The sequence below is a fragment of the Scyliorhinus canicula genome, chromosome 22 (genome assembly GCF_902713615.1).
Source record: "Scyliorhinus canicula chromosome 22, sScyCan1.1, whole genome shotgun sequence".
In the NCBI taxonomy this organism is placed as follows: domain Eukaryota; kingdom Metazoa; phylum Chordata; class Chondrichthyes; order Carcharhiniformes; family Scyliorhinidae; genus Scyliorhinus; species Scyliorhinus canicula.
Window position 1 is genome coordinate 20,052,647 of NC_052167.1, and position 17,803 is coordinate 20,070,449.

The 17,803-nt window shown below is 48.3% G+C and overlaps 1 protein-coding gene across 2 annotated transcripts in view; it reads left to right on the forward strand.

Annotated features, from left to right (window-relative positions):
* ptpn20 (protein tyrosine phosphatase non-receptor type 20) overlaps window positions 1-17,553 on the forward strand; it is a 364,145-nt gene extending 346,592 nt beyond the window's left edge. For both annotated transcript variants that reach the window (XM_038782830.1, XM_038782831.1), the window contains 2 exons: window positions 10,626-10,688; window positions 15,944-17,553. In XM_038782830.1, coding sequence (XP_038638758.1) covers window positions 10,626-10,688; window positions 15,944-16,033 — 153 coding nt within the window. In that variant the 3' untranslated portion in view covers window positions 16,034-17,553. The remainder of the gene's footprint in view (window positions 1-10,625; window positions 10,689-15,943) is intronic.
* Window positions 17,554-17,803: the final 250 nt, after the last annotated feature.

Below are 17,803 nucleotides of genomic sequence, written 5' to 3' on the forward strand. Positions count from 1 at the left end.
CCCACGTGTGGAGAGTCCAAAACTAAAGGCCATAATTACAGGATCGTCACTAATAAATACAATCAGGAATTCAGGACTCAGAGTGGTTGGAATGTGGAAGTCACAGTGTTTAGCACAGCTGCCTCACAGCTCCAGGGCCCAGGTTCAATTCCAGCCTCGGGTGACTGCGTGGGGTTTGCACTCTGTCCCCGTGTCTGCGTGGGTTTCCTCCGGATTCCTCCCACAGCCCCAAGATGTGCAGGATAGGTGGATTGGCCGTGCTAAATTGCCCCTTAGTGTCCAAAAGGTTAGGTAGGGTTATTGGGTTACGGGGATAGGGCGGCGGCTGGTGCTTAAGTAGGGTGCTCTTTCTAAGGGTTGGTGCAGACTCGATGGGCTGAATCGCCTTCTTCTGCGCTGTAAATTCTATGATTCTATAACTGCCAGCTGGGGTGGATTGGCATTGCTGATGCCTCCAAGGGTAAGCTAGGTATGTACATGTGGTAGAAAGGAATGTTATAGAAGGAAATGTTGCTAGACATTTGGTTCAGTTTTGCATTACAGTCCAACTAAAGAGTACCAGCTCCAATCAGAGTCAACATACTTCATGGACACGCCCAAAAGGAAGAGTTGAGCCCTTCAGTCACCTATTCAAGGGGCCGATTTTATGCAGTCACCAGAGATGCCAAAACATCACCCCAAATGGGGTAATTTTTCCACCATCTTTGTGTCCATTGTCAGGAAATGTAGCCCAGAATTTCTTTTCATGGGAGGTGGGCTTCGCTAGCAAGGGTCACTCACATTGCTGCGGGTCGGGTCTGGATTCACATGAAGGCCAGAGCAGGAAACGACAGCAGACCTCCTTCCCTATCGGTGATTAGTGAACCAGATAGGCTTTTACAAGGATTGACAATGGACTTGTAATTGCAGATTTCTTGCATTGAATTCAATAGTCACTATCTATCGTGGTGGGGTCTGACCCCTGGGCCCCAGAGCAGTAGCCTAGGTTACTAGTCTTAGTCTCGTGCAAAGCTAAAGAGTCAAGGCAGATGTTGATATTTCTTCGTCGCTAATTAAATGGAAGAGTTGGGACATTGTCCCAATATTTGAAAGTGAACAGAAACCAATGGTGGGAGTTATTAGATAAATTGACTGATCCTTCCCTCTCAATGGTCAAAGATAGGTCGTCAGTGTTGTGGCAGGATCAGTAAATATACCCTGATTGGTCTATTCACTTGACATGTATAATAGGAAAACCTTTGAAGTTTATTACAAAGGAAGTAATTCAAGCACGTTTAACAAGGGCAAAGGCTAGAATTCCAAGGCAACTTGGATTTATGAAAAGCAACCGATACAGAATGAAGGTATTGGGATTCTTTTGAAGATGTAAGAAGATTGATTGATAAGGGTAGTGCCGCAGATATTATATCCAGACTTGCAGGAGGCATTTAATAAAGTGTCCCACGGGAGACTTGCAACTGAAATTAAAGGTCCCACGATAAAAGGAGGGACGGATAACTGGATAATAAATTGGCTAAAGCATGTGAAAGGAAAGCTGGTGATCAATGGCGCTGGGTTTAATTGGACAGCTGCTGCTGGGAGAACACCCTGGGGATCTATCCCAGACTTTCCGCTGTTTATGATGTTTATAAAAAAAAAAGATCTTGATAAAGGCATTAACGCAGAACATCTAAGTGTACAGTGGATACCGAGTTGCGTGGGAAAGACAGGATGTTCAGAGGGAAGGGATAAAATTCAAAGATGCCGACAGGGAGAGGGAGCCCTATCAGCTGGGCAGATGAATTACAAATGGTGTTTGATGTGAAGTAAGCCATATTGAAACTAAAATTAGCTTCTAATGGTTGAAAAATGAATATTTTTAAGATGTCTGGGAAAGACCCAGTTGTTTTAGTTTTGTGACCAGTTTCCCCCCCCCCCCACCCCCCCGCATTCTTGAAAGGACTGATTTATACAACATTTGTTTCCATAAGTCCCTAGACTTATATGCATCTTCATGTATGAGGTATAATAATGCCAATGAAGAACAAAGAACAAAGAAAAGTACAGCACAGGAACAGGCCCTTCGGCCCTCCAAGCCTGCGCCCACCATGCTGCCTGTCTATACTAAAATCTTCACCACCTCCGGGGTCCGTATCCCTCTATTCCCATCCTATTCATGTATTTGTCCAGATGCCCCTTAAACGTCACTATCGTCCCTGCTTCCACCACCTCCTCCGGCAGCGAGTTCCAGGCACCCACTACCCTCTGTGTAAAAAAACTTGCCTCATACATCTCTAAACCTTGCCCCTCGCACCTTAAACCTGCGCCCCCTAGTAATTGACCCCTCTACCCTGGGGAAAAGCCTCTGACTATCCACTCTGTGTATGCCCCTCATAATTTTGTAGACCTCTATCAGGTCGCCCCTCAACCTCCTTCGTTCCAGTGAGAACAAACCGAGTTTATTCAACCTCTCCTCATAGCTAATGCCCTCCATACCAGGCAACATCCTGGCACGCTAGCTCAGGACAGATTGTCGCTTAGAGGGGAAACGGAAGGTGGTGGTGTTCCTATGTACCTGCTGCCTTTAGCCTTATAGGTGGTAGAGGTTGGGGGTTTAGAAGGCGTTGTCAAAAGAGCGTTGATGCTGCGGCGCATCTTGTAGATGGTACACGTGGCTGCCATTGTGCAACAGTAGTTGTGGGGGGAGTGAATTGTTATGGTAGTGGATTGGGGGGGGGGGCAATCAAACGTGTTGCTTGGTCCTGGATAACGTTGAGCTTCCAGAGCGTTGTTGGAGCTGCGCTGGTGCAGGCAAGTGGAGAGTATTCTATAACCCTGCTGATTGAGCCTTTTAGATGGACGGGCTCAGGGGAGTCAGGAAATGAAGGACTTGCCCAGAATTCTCAACCTCTCACCTACCCTTTGTTGCTCGTTATGCTTTCCCTTAATTTGCTCTGTTTTAATTACCTTTGCTCCAGAGTCGCCAGGTATCTTTCTGATACCACCACAGGGTTCAAAGCCAAGTACTGATCAATGACTCGATACACCAGTTAGTAAGTTTGAAATCAATACACATTTATTTACACACACAGTCAATTATTACTCATGCGGGCAGCACGGTGGCCTAGTGGTTAGCACAACCGCCTCACGGCGCTGAGGTCCCAGGTTCGATCCCGGCTCTGGGTCACTGTCTGTGTGGAGTTTGCACATTCTCCCCGTGTCTGCGTGGGTTTCACCCCCACAACCCAAAAATGTGCAGAGTAGGTGGATTGGCCACGCTAAATTGCCCCTTAATTGGAAAAAATAATTGGGTAATCTAAATTTATAAAAAAAAAAAAATTATTACTCATGCATGAACTCTATTCGCTAAACTACCACTACTACTAAAAGCCTATACTTAGCTTTGAGTGGCCCACTCAGTCAGAGGAACAATGGCCGTTGTCCGGTTCTGATACTGCTGGCTTCGAATTAATACGGAATAGTTTCTAGGAGCGTCTATCTCGTAGTGTGCGTTGACCTTAGACTTACTTGGTTGGTGCTTGGCGGCCTCTTGTCGCTGAGAGCCAAATGCCAAGTTGAAGATGGAGAGGAGTCGAGGTAAGAGAAGAGAAGAGGGCGAACTGACCTTGGGGACTCTGTTTTATACCCCAAGGGGTTTCGTGCCCTTCTGGGTGGACCCTGGACTTGGCCCCAATTAATTGGACCATGTCCCAATCGTTCGTATTGATTTTCTCCAATACCGGAGGTGTTCCCTGATCGTTGGGCAGGCCCTATGTGACCGTTGGCCTGCCTTTGTTTTAGCTCCTCACTGGCGCCGGGGAGTCTGTCCTGGTCTCGATTGTTTCAATGTTTCCTTTTTGTCCCCGGAGATAGCTCATTAATATGCTAATGGCTATTGGTTTCAGTTCTGTCTGGGTTTTGCAAATCTTAATACACAGGAAACCTTGCACCTGCTTGTTTTCTCTAGTGTTGTCCGTTTTTCCCTGCACTCTTTGCGAGTGTCCATTTTGAAATCGGGACATGGCCACCCCAGGTGGCTACACCTTGTAGCTAAGTATTGATATGGCTGGTCTAATTCAAATTCCCAAAGGAATTTGATAAGGTGTCACATCAAAGATTACTATGCAACCTAAGAGCTCATGGTGTTGGGGGTAACATTTTTGCACAGATAGCAGATTGGTTAGCTAACAAGAAGCAGAGATTGGAAGATGTGACAAGTGGAGTGCTAGGATTTCAACATTTTACAAATTATGCAAATAACTTGGATGAAGGGACCAAATGTATGGTAGTTAAATTTGCTAATGACACGAAGATGGGTATGAAAGTAAGTTGCAAAAAAGACATAAAATTTGCAAAGGGAAATAGACAGGTAAAGCGAGTAGGTGGAAATTTGGCAGATGGAGTCTAGTGTGAGAAATTGTGAATTTATCCACTTTGGCAAGAAGAATAGAAAAGCAGAATATTACTTAAATGGAGAGAGAGAGACTGCAGAGTTCTGAGGTACAGAGGGATTCGGGCATCCTGATACGCGAGTCACAAAAGGTTGGGATGCAGATACAGGAAGTGATTAAGAAGGAAAATGAAATGTTGTCATTTATTGAAACGGGAATTGAAGATAAAAGTAAGGATGTTTTTGTTGCAGTTGTATAGCTCAGTGGGCTAGACAGCTGGTTTGTAATGCAGAACAAGGCCAGCAGCGTGGGTTCAATTCCCATACCGGCTCGTTTTAAAAAAAAAATTTAGAGTTCCCAATTAGTTTTTTCCAATTAAGGGGCAATTTAGCGTGGCCAATCCACCTACCCTGCACATCTTTGGGTTGTGGGGGGTGAGACCCACGCAAACACGGGGAGAATGTGCAAACCCAAAAGGATAGTGACCCCAAGCCAGTATCGAACCTGGGACCTCGGTGTCATGAGGCTGCAGGACTAACCCACTGTGCCACCTTGCTGCCTCGTACTGGCTCATTACCTGAACAGGTGCTGGAGTGTGGCGACTAGGGGCTTTGCACAGTAGTTTCATTGCAGTGTTAATGTAAGCCTACTTGTGACAATAAAAGATTATTATTATTATTACAGGGAATTGGTGAGACCACGGCCGGGATTCTCCGCTATCCGGCGGGCTGTACCGGCGCCGAGGAGAGGCGTGAACCACTCTGGCGTCGGGCCTCCCGGAAGGTGTGGAATCCTCCGCACCTTCGGGGGCTAGGCCGGGGCCGGCGGGGTTGGCGCATGCACGGGAGCACCAGCGTGTTCTGGCGCGTGATCCCAGTCCATGCGCAGGGGGGTTCTTCTCCGCGCTGGCCATGGCGGACCGTTACAGCGGCCAGCACGGAGGGAAAGAGTGCCCCCATGGCACAGGCCCACTCGCAGATCAGTGGGCCTCGATCGTGGGCCAGGCCACCGTGCCCCCCCCCCCCCCCCCCCCCCCCCCCCCGGGGCCAGATACCCCCCACGCCCCCCCCCCCCCCGAAGACTCTGCAGGTCGCCCGCAGAGCCAGGTCCCGCCGGTAAGGACCTTGTTTGATTTACGCCGACTGGACTGGCCGAAAACGAGCAGCCACTTGGCCCATCGCGGAGCGGAGAATCGCGGGTGGGGGGGCCCACAGCCGCACGGCCCCCGACTGGCGCGACGCGATTCCCGCCCCAGCCGAAAAACCGGTGCTGGAGAATCCGGCAGCCGGCGGCGGGTCGGGATTCACGCCACCCCCCCCCGGCAATTCTCCGGCCCGGCGGGGGTCGGAGAATCCCGCCCACATCCCTGTAGAGTCTTGGTCTCCTTACCTAAGACGAGATATAAATGCGTTAGGGGCAGGTCAGAGAAGGTTGACTTGATTGATATCAGAGATTGGCAGCTTGTGAGGAGTGGTTGGACAGGCTGGGCCTGTATCCTGGGAGTTTGGGAGATTGACAGGTAATCGCATTGAAACATGTAAGATCCTGAGGGACCTCGATAGGGTGGAGTTTGAATGGATGTTCCTCTTCAGGGAGAGAAGAGAACTAGGGGGCGCAGTTTAAATATCAGGGGTCGCCCATTTGAGAGGGAGACGAGGAGAATTTCTCTCAGAGGGTGGTGAGTCTTTGGAATCCTCTCCCCCAGAGAGTGGTGGAGGCCGAATCACTGAATGTTTTTAAAACAGAGGCAAATAACTTCTTGACTAACAAGGGAATCAAAAGGGTATTGGGGCTCGGAGGAAATGTGGTGTTGAGGCTGTTATCAGACCAGCCATGATCTTGTTAAATGGTGAAACAGGCAAAATGGAGATGGACTTTTCCTGGCACTTGTGTGGCAGGAATATTACTTGCTGTTTGTCAGCCCAAACTTGAAAATGTCCCAGGTCTTGCTGCATTTGGACATGGACCTTTTTGGTAACTGAGGAGTCACGAATGGTGCTGAACATTATGCAATCGTCGGCGAACAATCCCAAATCTGACCCGACAGTAGAGGGAAGGCCATTGATGAAATAGCTGAAGAAAGTTGACACAGAACTATGGAACTGTGTTAGATCATAGAATTTACAGTGGGGCAGCACGGTGGCGCAGTGGGTTAGCCCTGTTGCCTCACGGCGCCGAGGTCCCAGGTTCGATCCTGGCTCTGGGTCACTGTCTGTGTGGAGTTTGCACATTCTCCCCGTGTTTGCGTGGGTTTCGCCCCCACAACCCGAAAGATGTGCAGAGTAGGTGAATTGGCCACGCTAAATTGCCCCTCAATTTAAAAAAAAAAAATGAATTGGGTACTCTAAATTAAAAAAAAAAGAATTTACAGTGCAGAAGGAGGCCATTCGGCCCATCGAGTCTGCACCGGCTCTTGGAAAGAGCACCCTACCCAAGGTCAATACCTCCACCCTATCCCCATAACCCAGTAACCCCACCCAACACTGACGGAAATTTAGGACACTAAGGGCAATTTATCATGGCCAATCCACCTAACCTGCGCATCTTTGGACTGTGGGAGGAAACCGGAGCACCCGGAGGAAACCCACGCACACACGGGGAGGATGTGCAGACTCCGCACAGACAGTGACCCAAGCCGGAATCGAACCTGGGACCCTGGAGCTGTGAAGCCATTGTGCTATCCACAATGCTACCGTGCTGCCCTGAGGAACTCCTGCAACAATGGAACTGAGATGACTGGTTTCCAAAAGCCACAACTATCTTCATATGTGTTAGGTATGACTCCAGCCATGGAGAGTTTCCTCCCCGAATCCCATTGATGCCAGTTTTGCTAGGGTTACCTCTTGCCAAAGGTCACCTTGATGTCAAGGGAAGTCACTCTCTCCTCACCTCCGGAGTTCAGCTTTTTTCTCTATGTTTAAACCAAGGCTGTAATGAGGTCAGGAGCTGAGTGACCCTGGCGGAACCCAAACTGAGCGTCCGTGAGCAGGTTATTGCTCAGTAAGTGCCACTTGATAGTGCTGTTAGCGGCATCTGCCATCACTTTACTGATGATCAAGAGTAGGCTGATGGGACGGTAATTGGCCGGGTTGGATTTTTTTCTGTTCTTTCGTGAACAGGGCATACCTGGGCAATCTTCCGCATTGCTGGGCAGATGCCAGTGTTGCAGCTGTACTGGAACAGCTTGACCAGGGACGCACCGCCATGCCGCCTCCGGTAATTTCTGGGTGAGTGATAGGATAAGACTGTTTGGGTGGGATCTCCCATCCTGCATATGGCCAATGGGGTTTCCCATTGTGGGCGCCTCCTTGCCGTCAGGAAATCCGCGGGCGTGAGTGCGTTGCCGGCAAAGCGAAGGATCCCGCAGACGGAGAAGCCAGCCCTTTGTCTTTAATAATAATAATCTTTATTAGTGTCACAAGTAGGCTTACATTAACACTGCAATGAAGTTACTGTGAAAATCCCCTAGTCGCCACACTCCGGCGCCTGTTCGGGTACACCGAGGGAGAATTCAGAATGTCCAATTCACCTAACAAGCACGTCTTTCGGGACTTGTGGGAGGAAACTGGAGCACCCGGAGGAAACCCACGCAGACACGGGGAGAATGTGCAGACTCCGCACAGACAGTGACCCAAGACGGGAATCGAACCCGGGTCCCTGGCGCTGTGAAGCAACAGTGCTAACCACCGTGCCATCGTGACACCTTGTTCATTCAGTTGCTGTTCACAAGACATAGAAACCCCACACACAAGTCAATGTGCAGACTTTTGGTTTTAGCAAGCACTTGCCCGCAGATTCGTGTATCCTTGCATTTCTATAGCACCCCAGCGTCTCAAAACACTTCACACAATGAATCACCCGTGGAGTGCAGTGACAGCGAGCGGAAGCTCCTGCTGTACCATTCACAGGCACTTTAAATACACGTGAACAAGCTACACTTGGTTTACTGGCTGAATGTCTGGCGTAAAGCCAACTGACACCTCCATAAAGATGACGCCCATGTGAAGCCTGAATTAGACATTCCTGTTGCAATAGCTCATGCCATGAAAAATCTCTATTGATAAGGAAAGGCATGAATCACAAATACTGTATAACCCAGTGTAAATAATAAGCCTGAGAAGCTGTCATCAATAATGAGTTTACGCTACGCAGAACTGCTTGGAGCAGTGGTGGTTCTGTTGGCCTTGGCTCATGGTGCTTTGGAATTTATCCTATTTATCCTGCAGTTAGTTATGACTGAGTCGGTCGGTCAGCAACAGCACAAAACCTGTGCTTGCCGCCTCCTTATGTCCTCTTAGCTCAGTTGGTGCCCTCGTTCCTGCCTTCGTCACCCCTGAGTCTCGACTATTTCAACACTCCCCTGGCTGCTCCCCTCACATTCTACCCTCTGTAAACTTGAGATCGCCCGAAACTCTGCACTCGAAACGTCAGAGCAGACAAGGCTACGGACCGAGTGCTGGAAGTGGGATTAGAATAGGTGTTTGGTGGCCAGCACAGACTTGATGGGCCGAAGAGCCTCTTTTTGTGCTGCGGTTTCTTAGCTCCTAAAATGTCCAGTTCCCCTAGCATCCCTTGTTGACCTATATAGCCCCCTCCCCCACCACCCCCAGTCAAGCAATGTCTTAAGACTTTAAAATTCTCATCCTTGTTTCCAAATACCTCTTTTGCCTTTTTTTTTTAGAGACTAATTGAGGCTTTATTAAGCAGAGATGCGTGGCCTCCTGCAGCTGCTACCAGAATGGAAGCAGCTTGGATGTGCACACACATTTATACTCCACCTACTGGGCGGAGCCAGCAGGCAGGGATTTATCCCCGTACCTATAGTGCAGGAGCCTTACCGTATTACCTCTACTAATCATCGTTACAACTATTATACAATCAGTGGTGACTACCACATTCACCCCCCGTTAAAAAAGAATCCAGCGGGGGTGGTGGAGAAATTTACAGTTTGGTGAAAAATTAAAGTTCAGGCGATATTTACAAGTTCAGTTGGGTCGGGTGTCTTGATCCTCCGCTGTGAGCACCTCGGTGATATTGGTACCGACTTGGTCGCCCGTGACTCCGGGAGCATGTTGTCCTCGTCTTCATCCCCGGGTGGAACCAGTGGGAGGACGGATCGAGCTGGGACGGGGGCTGTAGTGAGGTGCGCTGGGGGGAGGGTGGGTGGCGCCGGGGCAATCGGCGGGGGGGTGTCGGGTGGTGGGCCGTGGGTGGGGATCCAGCTGGTGCCAGGTCCAGGAGGGAGACTGTGTCCTGGCGCCGGTCAGGGTGCGCCACGTAGGCGTACTGCGGGTTCGAGTGCAGTAGATGCACCCTTTCGACCAAGGGGTCCGCCTTGTGGAACCGCATGTGCTTGCGGAGGAGGACGGCTCCAGGAGCTGCCAGCCACGTTGTGAGCGAAACCCCAGAGGTTTCCTATCTCTGTAACCTCCTCCCGTCTCACGATGCCTCTGAGATATATGGCTCCTTTCTAACCTCGTACATCCCTGATTATAATCGCTCCACCACTGCTGGCCACGTTTTCACCAGCCGAGGCGCCAAGTTCTGGAATACCCTCCCTACCTCTCTCCACCCAAGCAGGTGGGGATGATCGGCTGCCAAGAGGGGTAAAGAAAACCCAGATAGATTCTACAGGGTCAGGGATTGGAAAGAGGTGTAGGTTGAACCGAGAGGAGTGGAGGAAGAGATCGAGGTTGAAGTTCAATTGGAAGGATGCCCCTCGAAGAAGAATTCGCACTGGAGTATGAATCGGCAAAGATTGGAGGGGAAGAAATTTGCGACATGTTGGGGAGTTGGATGGGGAGCGATTGGGTAGAAAATAGTCAAAGCCTGTGCTCAGTACCCAGCGATAGGGATTTTCCTTCTCCCCCCCCCCCCCCCCCCCCCCCCCCCCGCCTCGCCGGTGTTTCCCGGCGACAGAAGCGACCCACCATTGGCGGGATCTTCCGGCCCCGCTAAAGCCCATAGCCTTCTGCGACGCCCGCCCACCCTGCCGCCGGAGAGCCCGCCGTGGGTGGGGGAGGGGAGGGTAGCTCCCACCCACAGAATCTTTAACAGTCAGTTTTCTTCTCCTTTTTGGATCTATTTATTTAGCCGGTAGGTGGACACTTTATCATCTACTATCGCACAAAGGGGGAAAAAAAGTCAACATTTTATTGATAAATAATGAGCCGACCCACTGGATTTGTGTTCGAAACTGTCCATGGGTCTGTGCCATTAAATCATACTGACAGCTAATATCTCTGTTTTGTACAGTTTGACATTATGGACATAGTGAGGGAAATGAGGAAGCAACGCCACGGAATGATCCAGACTAAGGTAATCCCTGCGATCGGCTGGACTTGGGTCTTTCGGAGACCATTTTGGGCACAAACCACATTGGTCACAAAGCTCATCAGGGTGTCTGTGGTTAAGATTGTGACCTGTGTCAAGTTAAAAATGTATACGAGGTTCCCAAATCTTTATCAAGCTGCGCCTCACCAAAAGATTCTCATAGTCCCTTGCATCCGATTAGCTGTGGATATCAATTATGATCAATTTGATTCATTGAAATAAAGGAAATGTAATCCTGTTGACTGATTCAATGTATAATTGGTCAGGTTTGGCTTTGTAATAGGAAAAGCCCATGGATTTTACTGGTTATGGAATCCCGGTCTTCGATCCAATTGAAAACACCTAATTTCCCCCTCGAGTATATTTCACTGTTAATTTTCTTTCAGACTTGGCAGCAATATTTTTATGCACTGTAACTCTCCTGACGCTGATTCGCCCGATAGCAGGAACTGCTGCACGTGCACGGTTAGTGTACTCTGCATCCGGCGGCACATGCGTAGTTGCTCATTGAGCCGGTGCCAGTACCGGTTAACACCCGTGGACGTCACTCATTGCGTTCAGCTCAGGATGCCGGCCTATCCACAGCTCTCCCACTCTCTCCGCCGCCTCTCGCTCACTCACCTTACACTTCCCCGCGGAAGTCTTCTCTCTTCTCAATCGCAAGCAAGGCTTTTATCTTGTCCGTGAACAGCAGCTTTCCTCTTTGGGTTTCGATTGAACATAAGAACAAAAGAACATAAGAACTAGGAGAAGGAGTAGGTCATCTGGCCCCTCGAGCCTGCTCCGCCATTCAATGAGATCATGGCTGATCTTTTGTGGACTCAGCTCCACTTTCCGGCCCGAACACCATAACCCTTAATCCCTTTATTTGTCAAAAAACTATCTATCTTTATCTTACAAACATTTAATGAAGGAGCCTCAACTGCTTCACTGGGCAAGGAATTCCATAGATTCACAACCCTTTGGGTGAAGAAGTTCCTCTTAAGCTCAGTCCTAAATCTACTTCCCCTTATTTTGAGGCTATGCCCCCTAGTTCTGCTTTCACCCGCCAGTGGAAACAACCTACCCGCATCTATCCTATCTATTCCCTTCATAATTTTATATGTTTTTATCAGATCCCCCCGCATCCTTCTAAATTCCAACGAGTACAGTCCCAGTCTACTCAACCTCTCCTCGTAATTCAACCCCTTCAGCTCTGGGATTAACCTTGTGAATCTCCTCTGCACAACCTCCAGTGCCAGTACGTCCTTTCTCAGGTAAAGAGACCAAAACTGAACACAATACTCCAGGTGTGACCTCACTAACACCTTATACAATTGCAGCATAACCTCCCTAGTCTTAAACTCCATCCCTCTAGCAATGAAGGACAAAATTCCATTTGACTTCTTAATCACCTGTTGCAGTTATAAATCAACTTTTTGCGACTCATGCACTCTCTGCACAGCGGCATGCTTTAATATTTTATCGTTTAAATAATAATCCCTTTTGCTGTTATTCCTACCAAAATGGATAACCCCACATTTGTCAACATTGTATCCCATCTGCCAGTCCCTAGCCCATTCACTTAACCTATTCAAATCCCTCTGCAGACTTCCAGTATCCTCTGCACTTTTTGCTTTACCACTCATCTTAGTGTCGTCTGTAAACTTGGACACATTGCTATTGGTCCCCAACTCCAAATCATCTATGTAAATTGTGAACAATTGTGGGCCCAACACTGATCCCTGAGGGACACCACTAGCTACTGATTGCCAACCAGAGAAACACCCATTAATCCCCACTCTTTGCTTTCTATTAATTAACCAATCCTCTATCCATGCTACTACTTTCCCGTTAATGCCATGCATCTTTATCTTATGCAGCAACCTTTTGTGTGGCACCTTGTCAAAAGCTTTCTGGAAATCCAGATATGCCACATCCATTGGTTCCCCATTATCTACCGCGCTGGTAATGTCCTCAAAAAATTCTGCTAAATTAGTTAGGCACGACTGCCCTTTATGAACCCATGCTGCGTCTGCCCAATGGGACAATTTCCATCCAGATGCCTCGCTATTTCTTCCTTGATGATAGATTCCAGCATCTTCCCTGCTATCGATTGCTTGGTCAAAAACATAGTTCCCTCAAGCAATTTCCTCAAGGGACAACCCAAATATTTTCATACTCCATTAACCTCTTCAACCTCAACTTGAAGTAAGACACTTTATTATACAAGGCTTGCTCACGTGGATGTGAGTCAAGATCCTCCACTTTTGCATATCCGCGCCATTTTTGAAGCCAAAAACAGAAATGTGCCCTTTGTGTCGCTAAACTCCATCACTTTTTTTGAACAACAATGCATTGCCAGACTTTTCGGGATGAATTTCAACTCCCCCAAAAACAGGGGTCATGTTAGGGGTCAATATTCCAGAAGCTCAAAACAGGTACCCACACCACCTCAAAGCCACCCCCTTCTGAAAAGTGGGCAGTCAATCTGCTGACGGGAAGCAAGTTGGTCATTTAAATATGATAATGAGGCTGTGCATCTTCATTTTAATAGTCATCCTATTTTCCAATCCACACAGCCAGGCTTCCTCTCCCTCAGGAAAGTCGGGGGGCAAGTGCAGGGTGGGTGTGGGGATGAATATATAAGTAACTTGTCTTTACAGCACTGCTTATGGGCCAGGGGTTCTCCAGTAAACCATCTCTCCCCCCCCCCCCACCACAATCTATCTGCTTCTACCCGCCCCCACCACAACCAACTGCTGTCAACTGACAAGCACCCCAACCCACGTTACCCTGAACTGTCTGCTCGCCCCACCCCAGACCCTAGACCACGATTGGATGCAACCCCTTAGCCCCCCCGATCACCATCTGATTCACCCATTGACCCTTTGAGACCTTAAAACATAGGGGCAGAATAAGGCCATTCGGCCCATCAAACTTGCTCCACCATCCAATCATGGCTGATATGGTTCTGAGACCCATTCTCCCCTGTAACCCCTGATCGCCTTATCAATCAAGAACCTATCTATCTCTGCCGTAAAGACGCTCAGCGGTTTGTTCTCCGCAGCCTTCTGCGACAAAGAGTTCCACAGATTCACCACCCTTTGGCTGAAGAGATTCCCCCTCATCTCTGTTTTATAGGATCATCCCTTAAGTTTAAGGCTGTGACCTCGGGTTCTAGTTTTTCCTACTAGTGGAAACATCCTGGGCGGGATTCTCTCAGCCCAGGGCCGGGCCGGAGAACCGTTGTGAATCGTGACACGCCACCCCGATGCCGTCCACACCTGCTCTCAGCCGGCGGGACCTCGCTGTGGAAGGGTCGGGGGGGGGGCGACCTATGAGGCGGGAGGGGGATCTGTCCCTGAGGGGGGCCTCCGATTTGGCCTGATCCGTGATCGTGGCCCACCGATCGGTGCACCAGCCTCTCTGGCTGGGGGCCTCCTTTCTTGTGGTCCTGTGCCATGTTGCATCGGGGCCTGCGTGTTAAAGGAAGTCACTGCGCATGCGTGGATCCCGCGGCGCCCAGTTCGCGCCAAGATCAGCAGCTGGAGCGGCGTCAACCGCTCCAGTGCTGTGCTGGCCCCCTGTAGGGGCCAGAATTAGTCGTTGGGTCGGCCCGTTCACGCCGTCGTAAAATGCGATGGCGTTTACGACGGCGTGGACACTCTGCCGCGGGATTAGAGAATCCCGCCCCCTCTCTCTGTCCACTCTATCTAGGCCTTGCAGTATCCAGTAAGTTTCAATAAGAACCCCCCACATCCTTCTAAACTCCTTCAAGTACAGACCTAGAGTCCTCAACCGTTCCTTAAATGACAAGTCCTTCATTCCGGGGATGCTACCAGAAAGGCCTCAAGCCTGTCTTCAAGGTTTTTGTGGTCGAGAGGACACATAGGGCCCCCTGCAGTTAAATTCCTCATCACGTCCAGGAAACACCCACACCCCAACCCACCTCCATGATCAAGGCCATGGTTTCTACATCCTCTACCTGATCAATCGGATTGAGTGTTCTGGCCAGTCAAAAAAACTCAGAGGCAAACTTTATTTTACCAGAGCTGAGTTAGGCAAAATTTCACATAACATTTTGTGTTTTACATTTCAAAAAATTAAACAATGAGAGAGGGAAGAAGTGAAAAGTGGTGCACTATTTATCCAGTCTATTTTTAAAAATCCATTTCTTAATGTCACTCGGCCTCTTCTCCTTTGCACCAAAGATTAGTGAAACAATTTGAGTATGTAATCCATGTGCTCAAAGTGAAATCATGTAGACATTTGCCCACAGTTTACATAGTGTGATTTCCGTAACACTGCATCCTGAAGCCGTTAAATCTTAGGTTTGTTTCTTTAATTTTTTTTTAATCCCATCCTTAAAGTTGCAAAGCCAATGCAGAGTGGACAGGGCAAGTCCTTCATCCATCTCATTGCCCGCCCCAAAAGCCAATTCAGATTGAAGACAATCCATAGTCTCCACAAGAGAGACACACACGATCTAAATTGACAGGCAAAGGCATTGCGCCTCATCTTGGACTTGATCTGACCTTTGATCTTAGCCAAAAGGTCAAGGCGCGATTAAATCTTAGTTACCACACTGCAGATCTCCCAACTTACTTTAATCATATCCTATAACAAGTAATAAAATGCAATGACACTGAACGAAGAGCAGCTCTTCTTAGCGTCTCCTACCTCATGTCTTCTTCAATGATCTCCCACGCTCGGAGAAATATTTGAGCAGTGTGCTGTAACTCCAGACCTGTCCAATAAGGTGCACATACAGGTTTCCATTCATGGTAAGCAGAGTGGATCACTTAATTCAGGCGATGAGAAACAGCAGCCTTTTTCTTGCTGGTTAGTTGGGGGGGCACATTGGTTAGCACTGCTGCCTCACAGTGCCAGGGACCCGGGTTCAATGCCGGCCTCGGGTGACTGTCTGTGTGGAGTTTGCACTTTGTCCCCGCATCTGGGTGGGTTTCCTCCGGGTGCTCCGGTCCCACAGTCCAAAGAAGTGCAGGTTAAGTGGATTGGCCATGGTACGATTGTCATTGAGTGCTCTAAAGTTAGGTGGGGTTACGGGTTTACGGGAGTGGGCCCAGGTAAGGTGTAGACTCAATGGGCTGAATGTCCTCTTTTTTCACTGTCGAGATTCTATGAGCCTATGTTCGTACCTCAACACATTCCTGCCTGTGCATTGCCAGGTTCTGTTTTACTCGTGTGGATGCATGGAGAGGTGAGAAGATAACTCTGTCCTTTGTGTTCCCACGCAGGACCAGTACTTGTTCTGTTACACCATCGTGTTGGAAATTCTAGAGAGCATTCAGCAGCTGAACCAACAACCAGAAGAGAACCTGTTGTGACGAAGTAGTCCACGGGGCAGCTTGGGGTCAGAGTGCACAGGCCATAGGCCTGGGAATGTTAGGAGCTACACACTGAAATGACCACGCCAACTGTAAATTAGATATAGGGAATGATGTAACTCCATAGGAAACTGTGATTTCACAATCAAGCACATTAATAACTAAAGGAATGGAGTGGATTCCATTTGTTCATAACATGTACAACTCGTACAAATAAGACAAATTTACGTGAGTAGTTTTCTGGTTGGTTTTCCTTAGAACTGAGTCAAAACCCCATAAATGAATGCAGCCAAGCTAATCAAAGTCGCACGAAAAGATTTAAAAACTACCAGTGAATCACCCCAGTCTTATTTCCAGTAATTCAGAGGGAGAGGAATGTATTTTAGCCATGAATATTGTAATGGATGGAAGATTGCACCACAAGTGGTTGAAATGCTGAATAGCAGGTACTCCCGATCGAGTTTAATGGAATTAGCTGTTACAAATATGGCCAACGCGTCGCTGATTCACGGCCACAGAAAGATTGCTGGGACGAACTGGAATTCTCAAAATATCTCCAGACTTTGCATCCTTCATCAAAGTTAAATTAACTGCAGTTGTAAATACGATGGGACCTATATATTTCTGGAACATTCCCATGATAGGCATTGTAAATGGCCCGTCCGATGTTTAGTTTTGATTGAATGATTTGTAACTAACTATAAAAATTCCATGAATTTGATTGTTTTAATAAGGTATATTTGATAATTTATCTGATTGATTGTTTTGCACAATCTAATTACACAGACGATTCAAAAAGTTTCAACAGCTGCCTTATTGTGGCAGGAGAGAGTCCGTGGTAGGTGGACATTTGTTGAATTCAACAAAATTAGTTTGAGTCGGTCATGTTTTTCCACCGTTCTGATAGATCAGAGCATGATTTAAAACATAAACATGTAGTCAACTCAAGCAGGGAAAAATGCCAATCAGAAAATGACCTGTTTAAGTTCACGGAGTTCTAACTCAACTGCACAGTAGTACATACTTGGACAAAGGAAGACCAAATGGTCTACTAGAATCTACGCCACACTGTCTTAACTAAATAAAAATGAACTCACCACCCACCACAACCCAAAAATATGGAGAGAAAACTGCGGCCAATAGGAGACTATTCTGGAAAATTCCTCTCCGACACTCCCAGGCGATCAAAGCAGGGCAGGAGACAAGACGAAAAATAGGTTATCTACAAGCCACTTATTTTCTAGATGGTGCAATTTTGGCATCGGTCAGATCCGATCGAACTCTCTCTTGATGACAAAGTGTCAAGAGGCATCAAACAATCTGATAATGCATCCAAGGCATACTGCTGTCTGGGAAAGGAAGGATCAAAACCAACAATTCATTTGTATTTTGTCTTGACGGACGGCAGTGTAGTTAGCACTGCTGCCTCACAGCGCCAGGGACCCGGGTTCGATTCCGGCCTTGGGTCACTGTCTGTGTGGCGTTTTCACGTTCTCCCCGTGTCTGCGTGGGTTTCCTCCGGGTGCTCCGGTTTCCTCCCACATTCGAAAGATGTGCAGGTTAGGCGGATTGGCCATGATCAATGCGTGGGGTTACAGGGATTGGGCGGGGGAGTAGGGTGCTCTTTCAGAGGGTCAGTGCAGAATCAATGCGCTAAATAAATGGCTTCCTTCCGCACTGTAGGAATTCTATGGATTATTTCCCATAGCCACTTGGTGTCCTTATTGGGGAAGAAAGGACCACACCATTTGCTCCTGTTTGAACCATGCT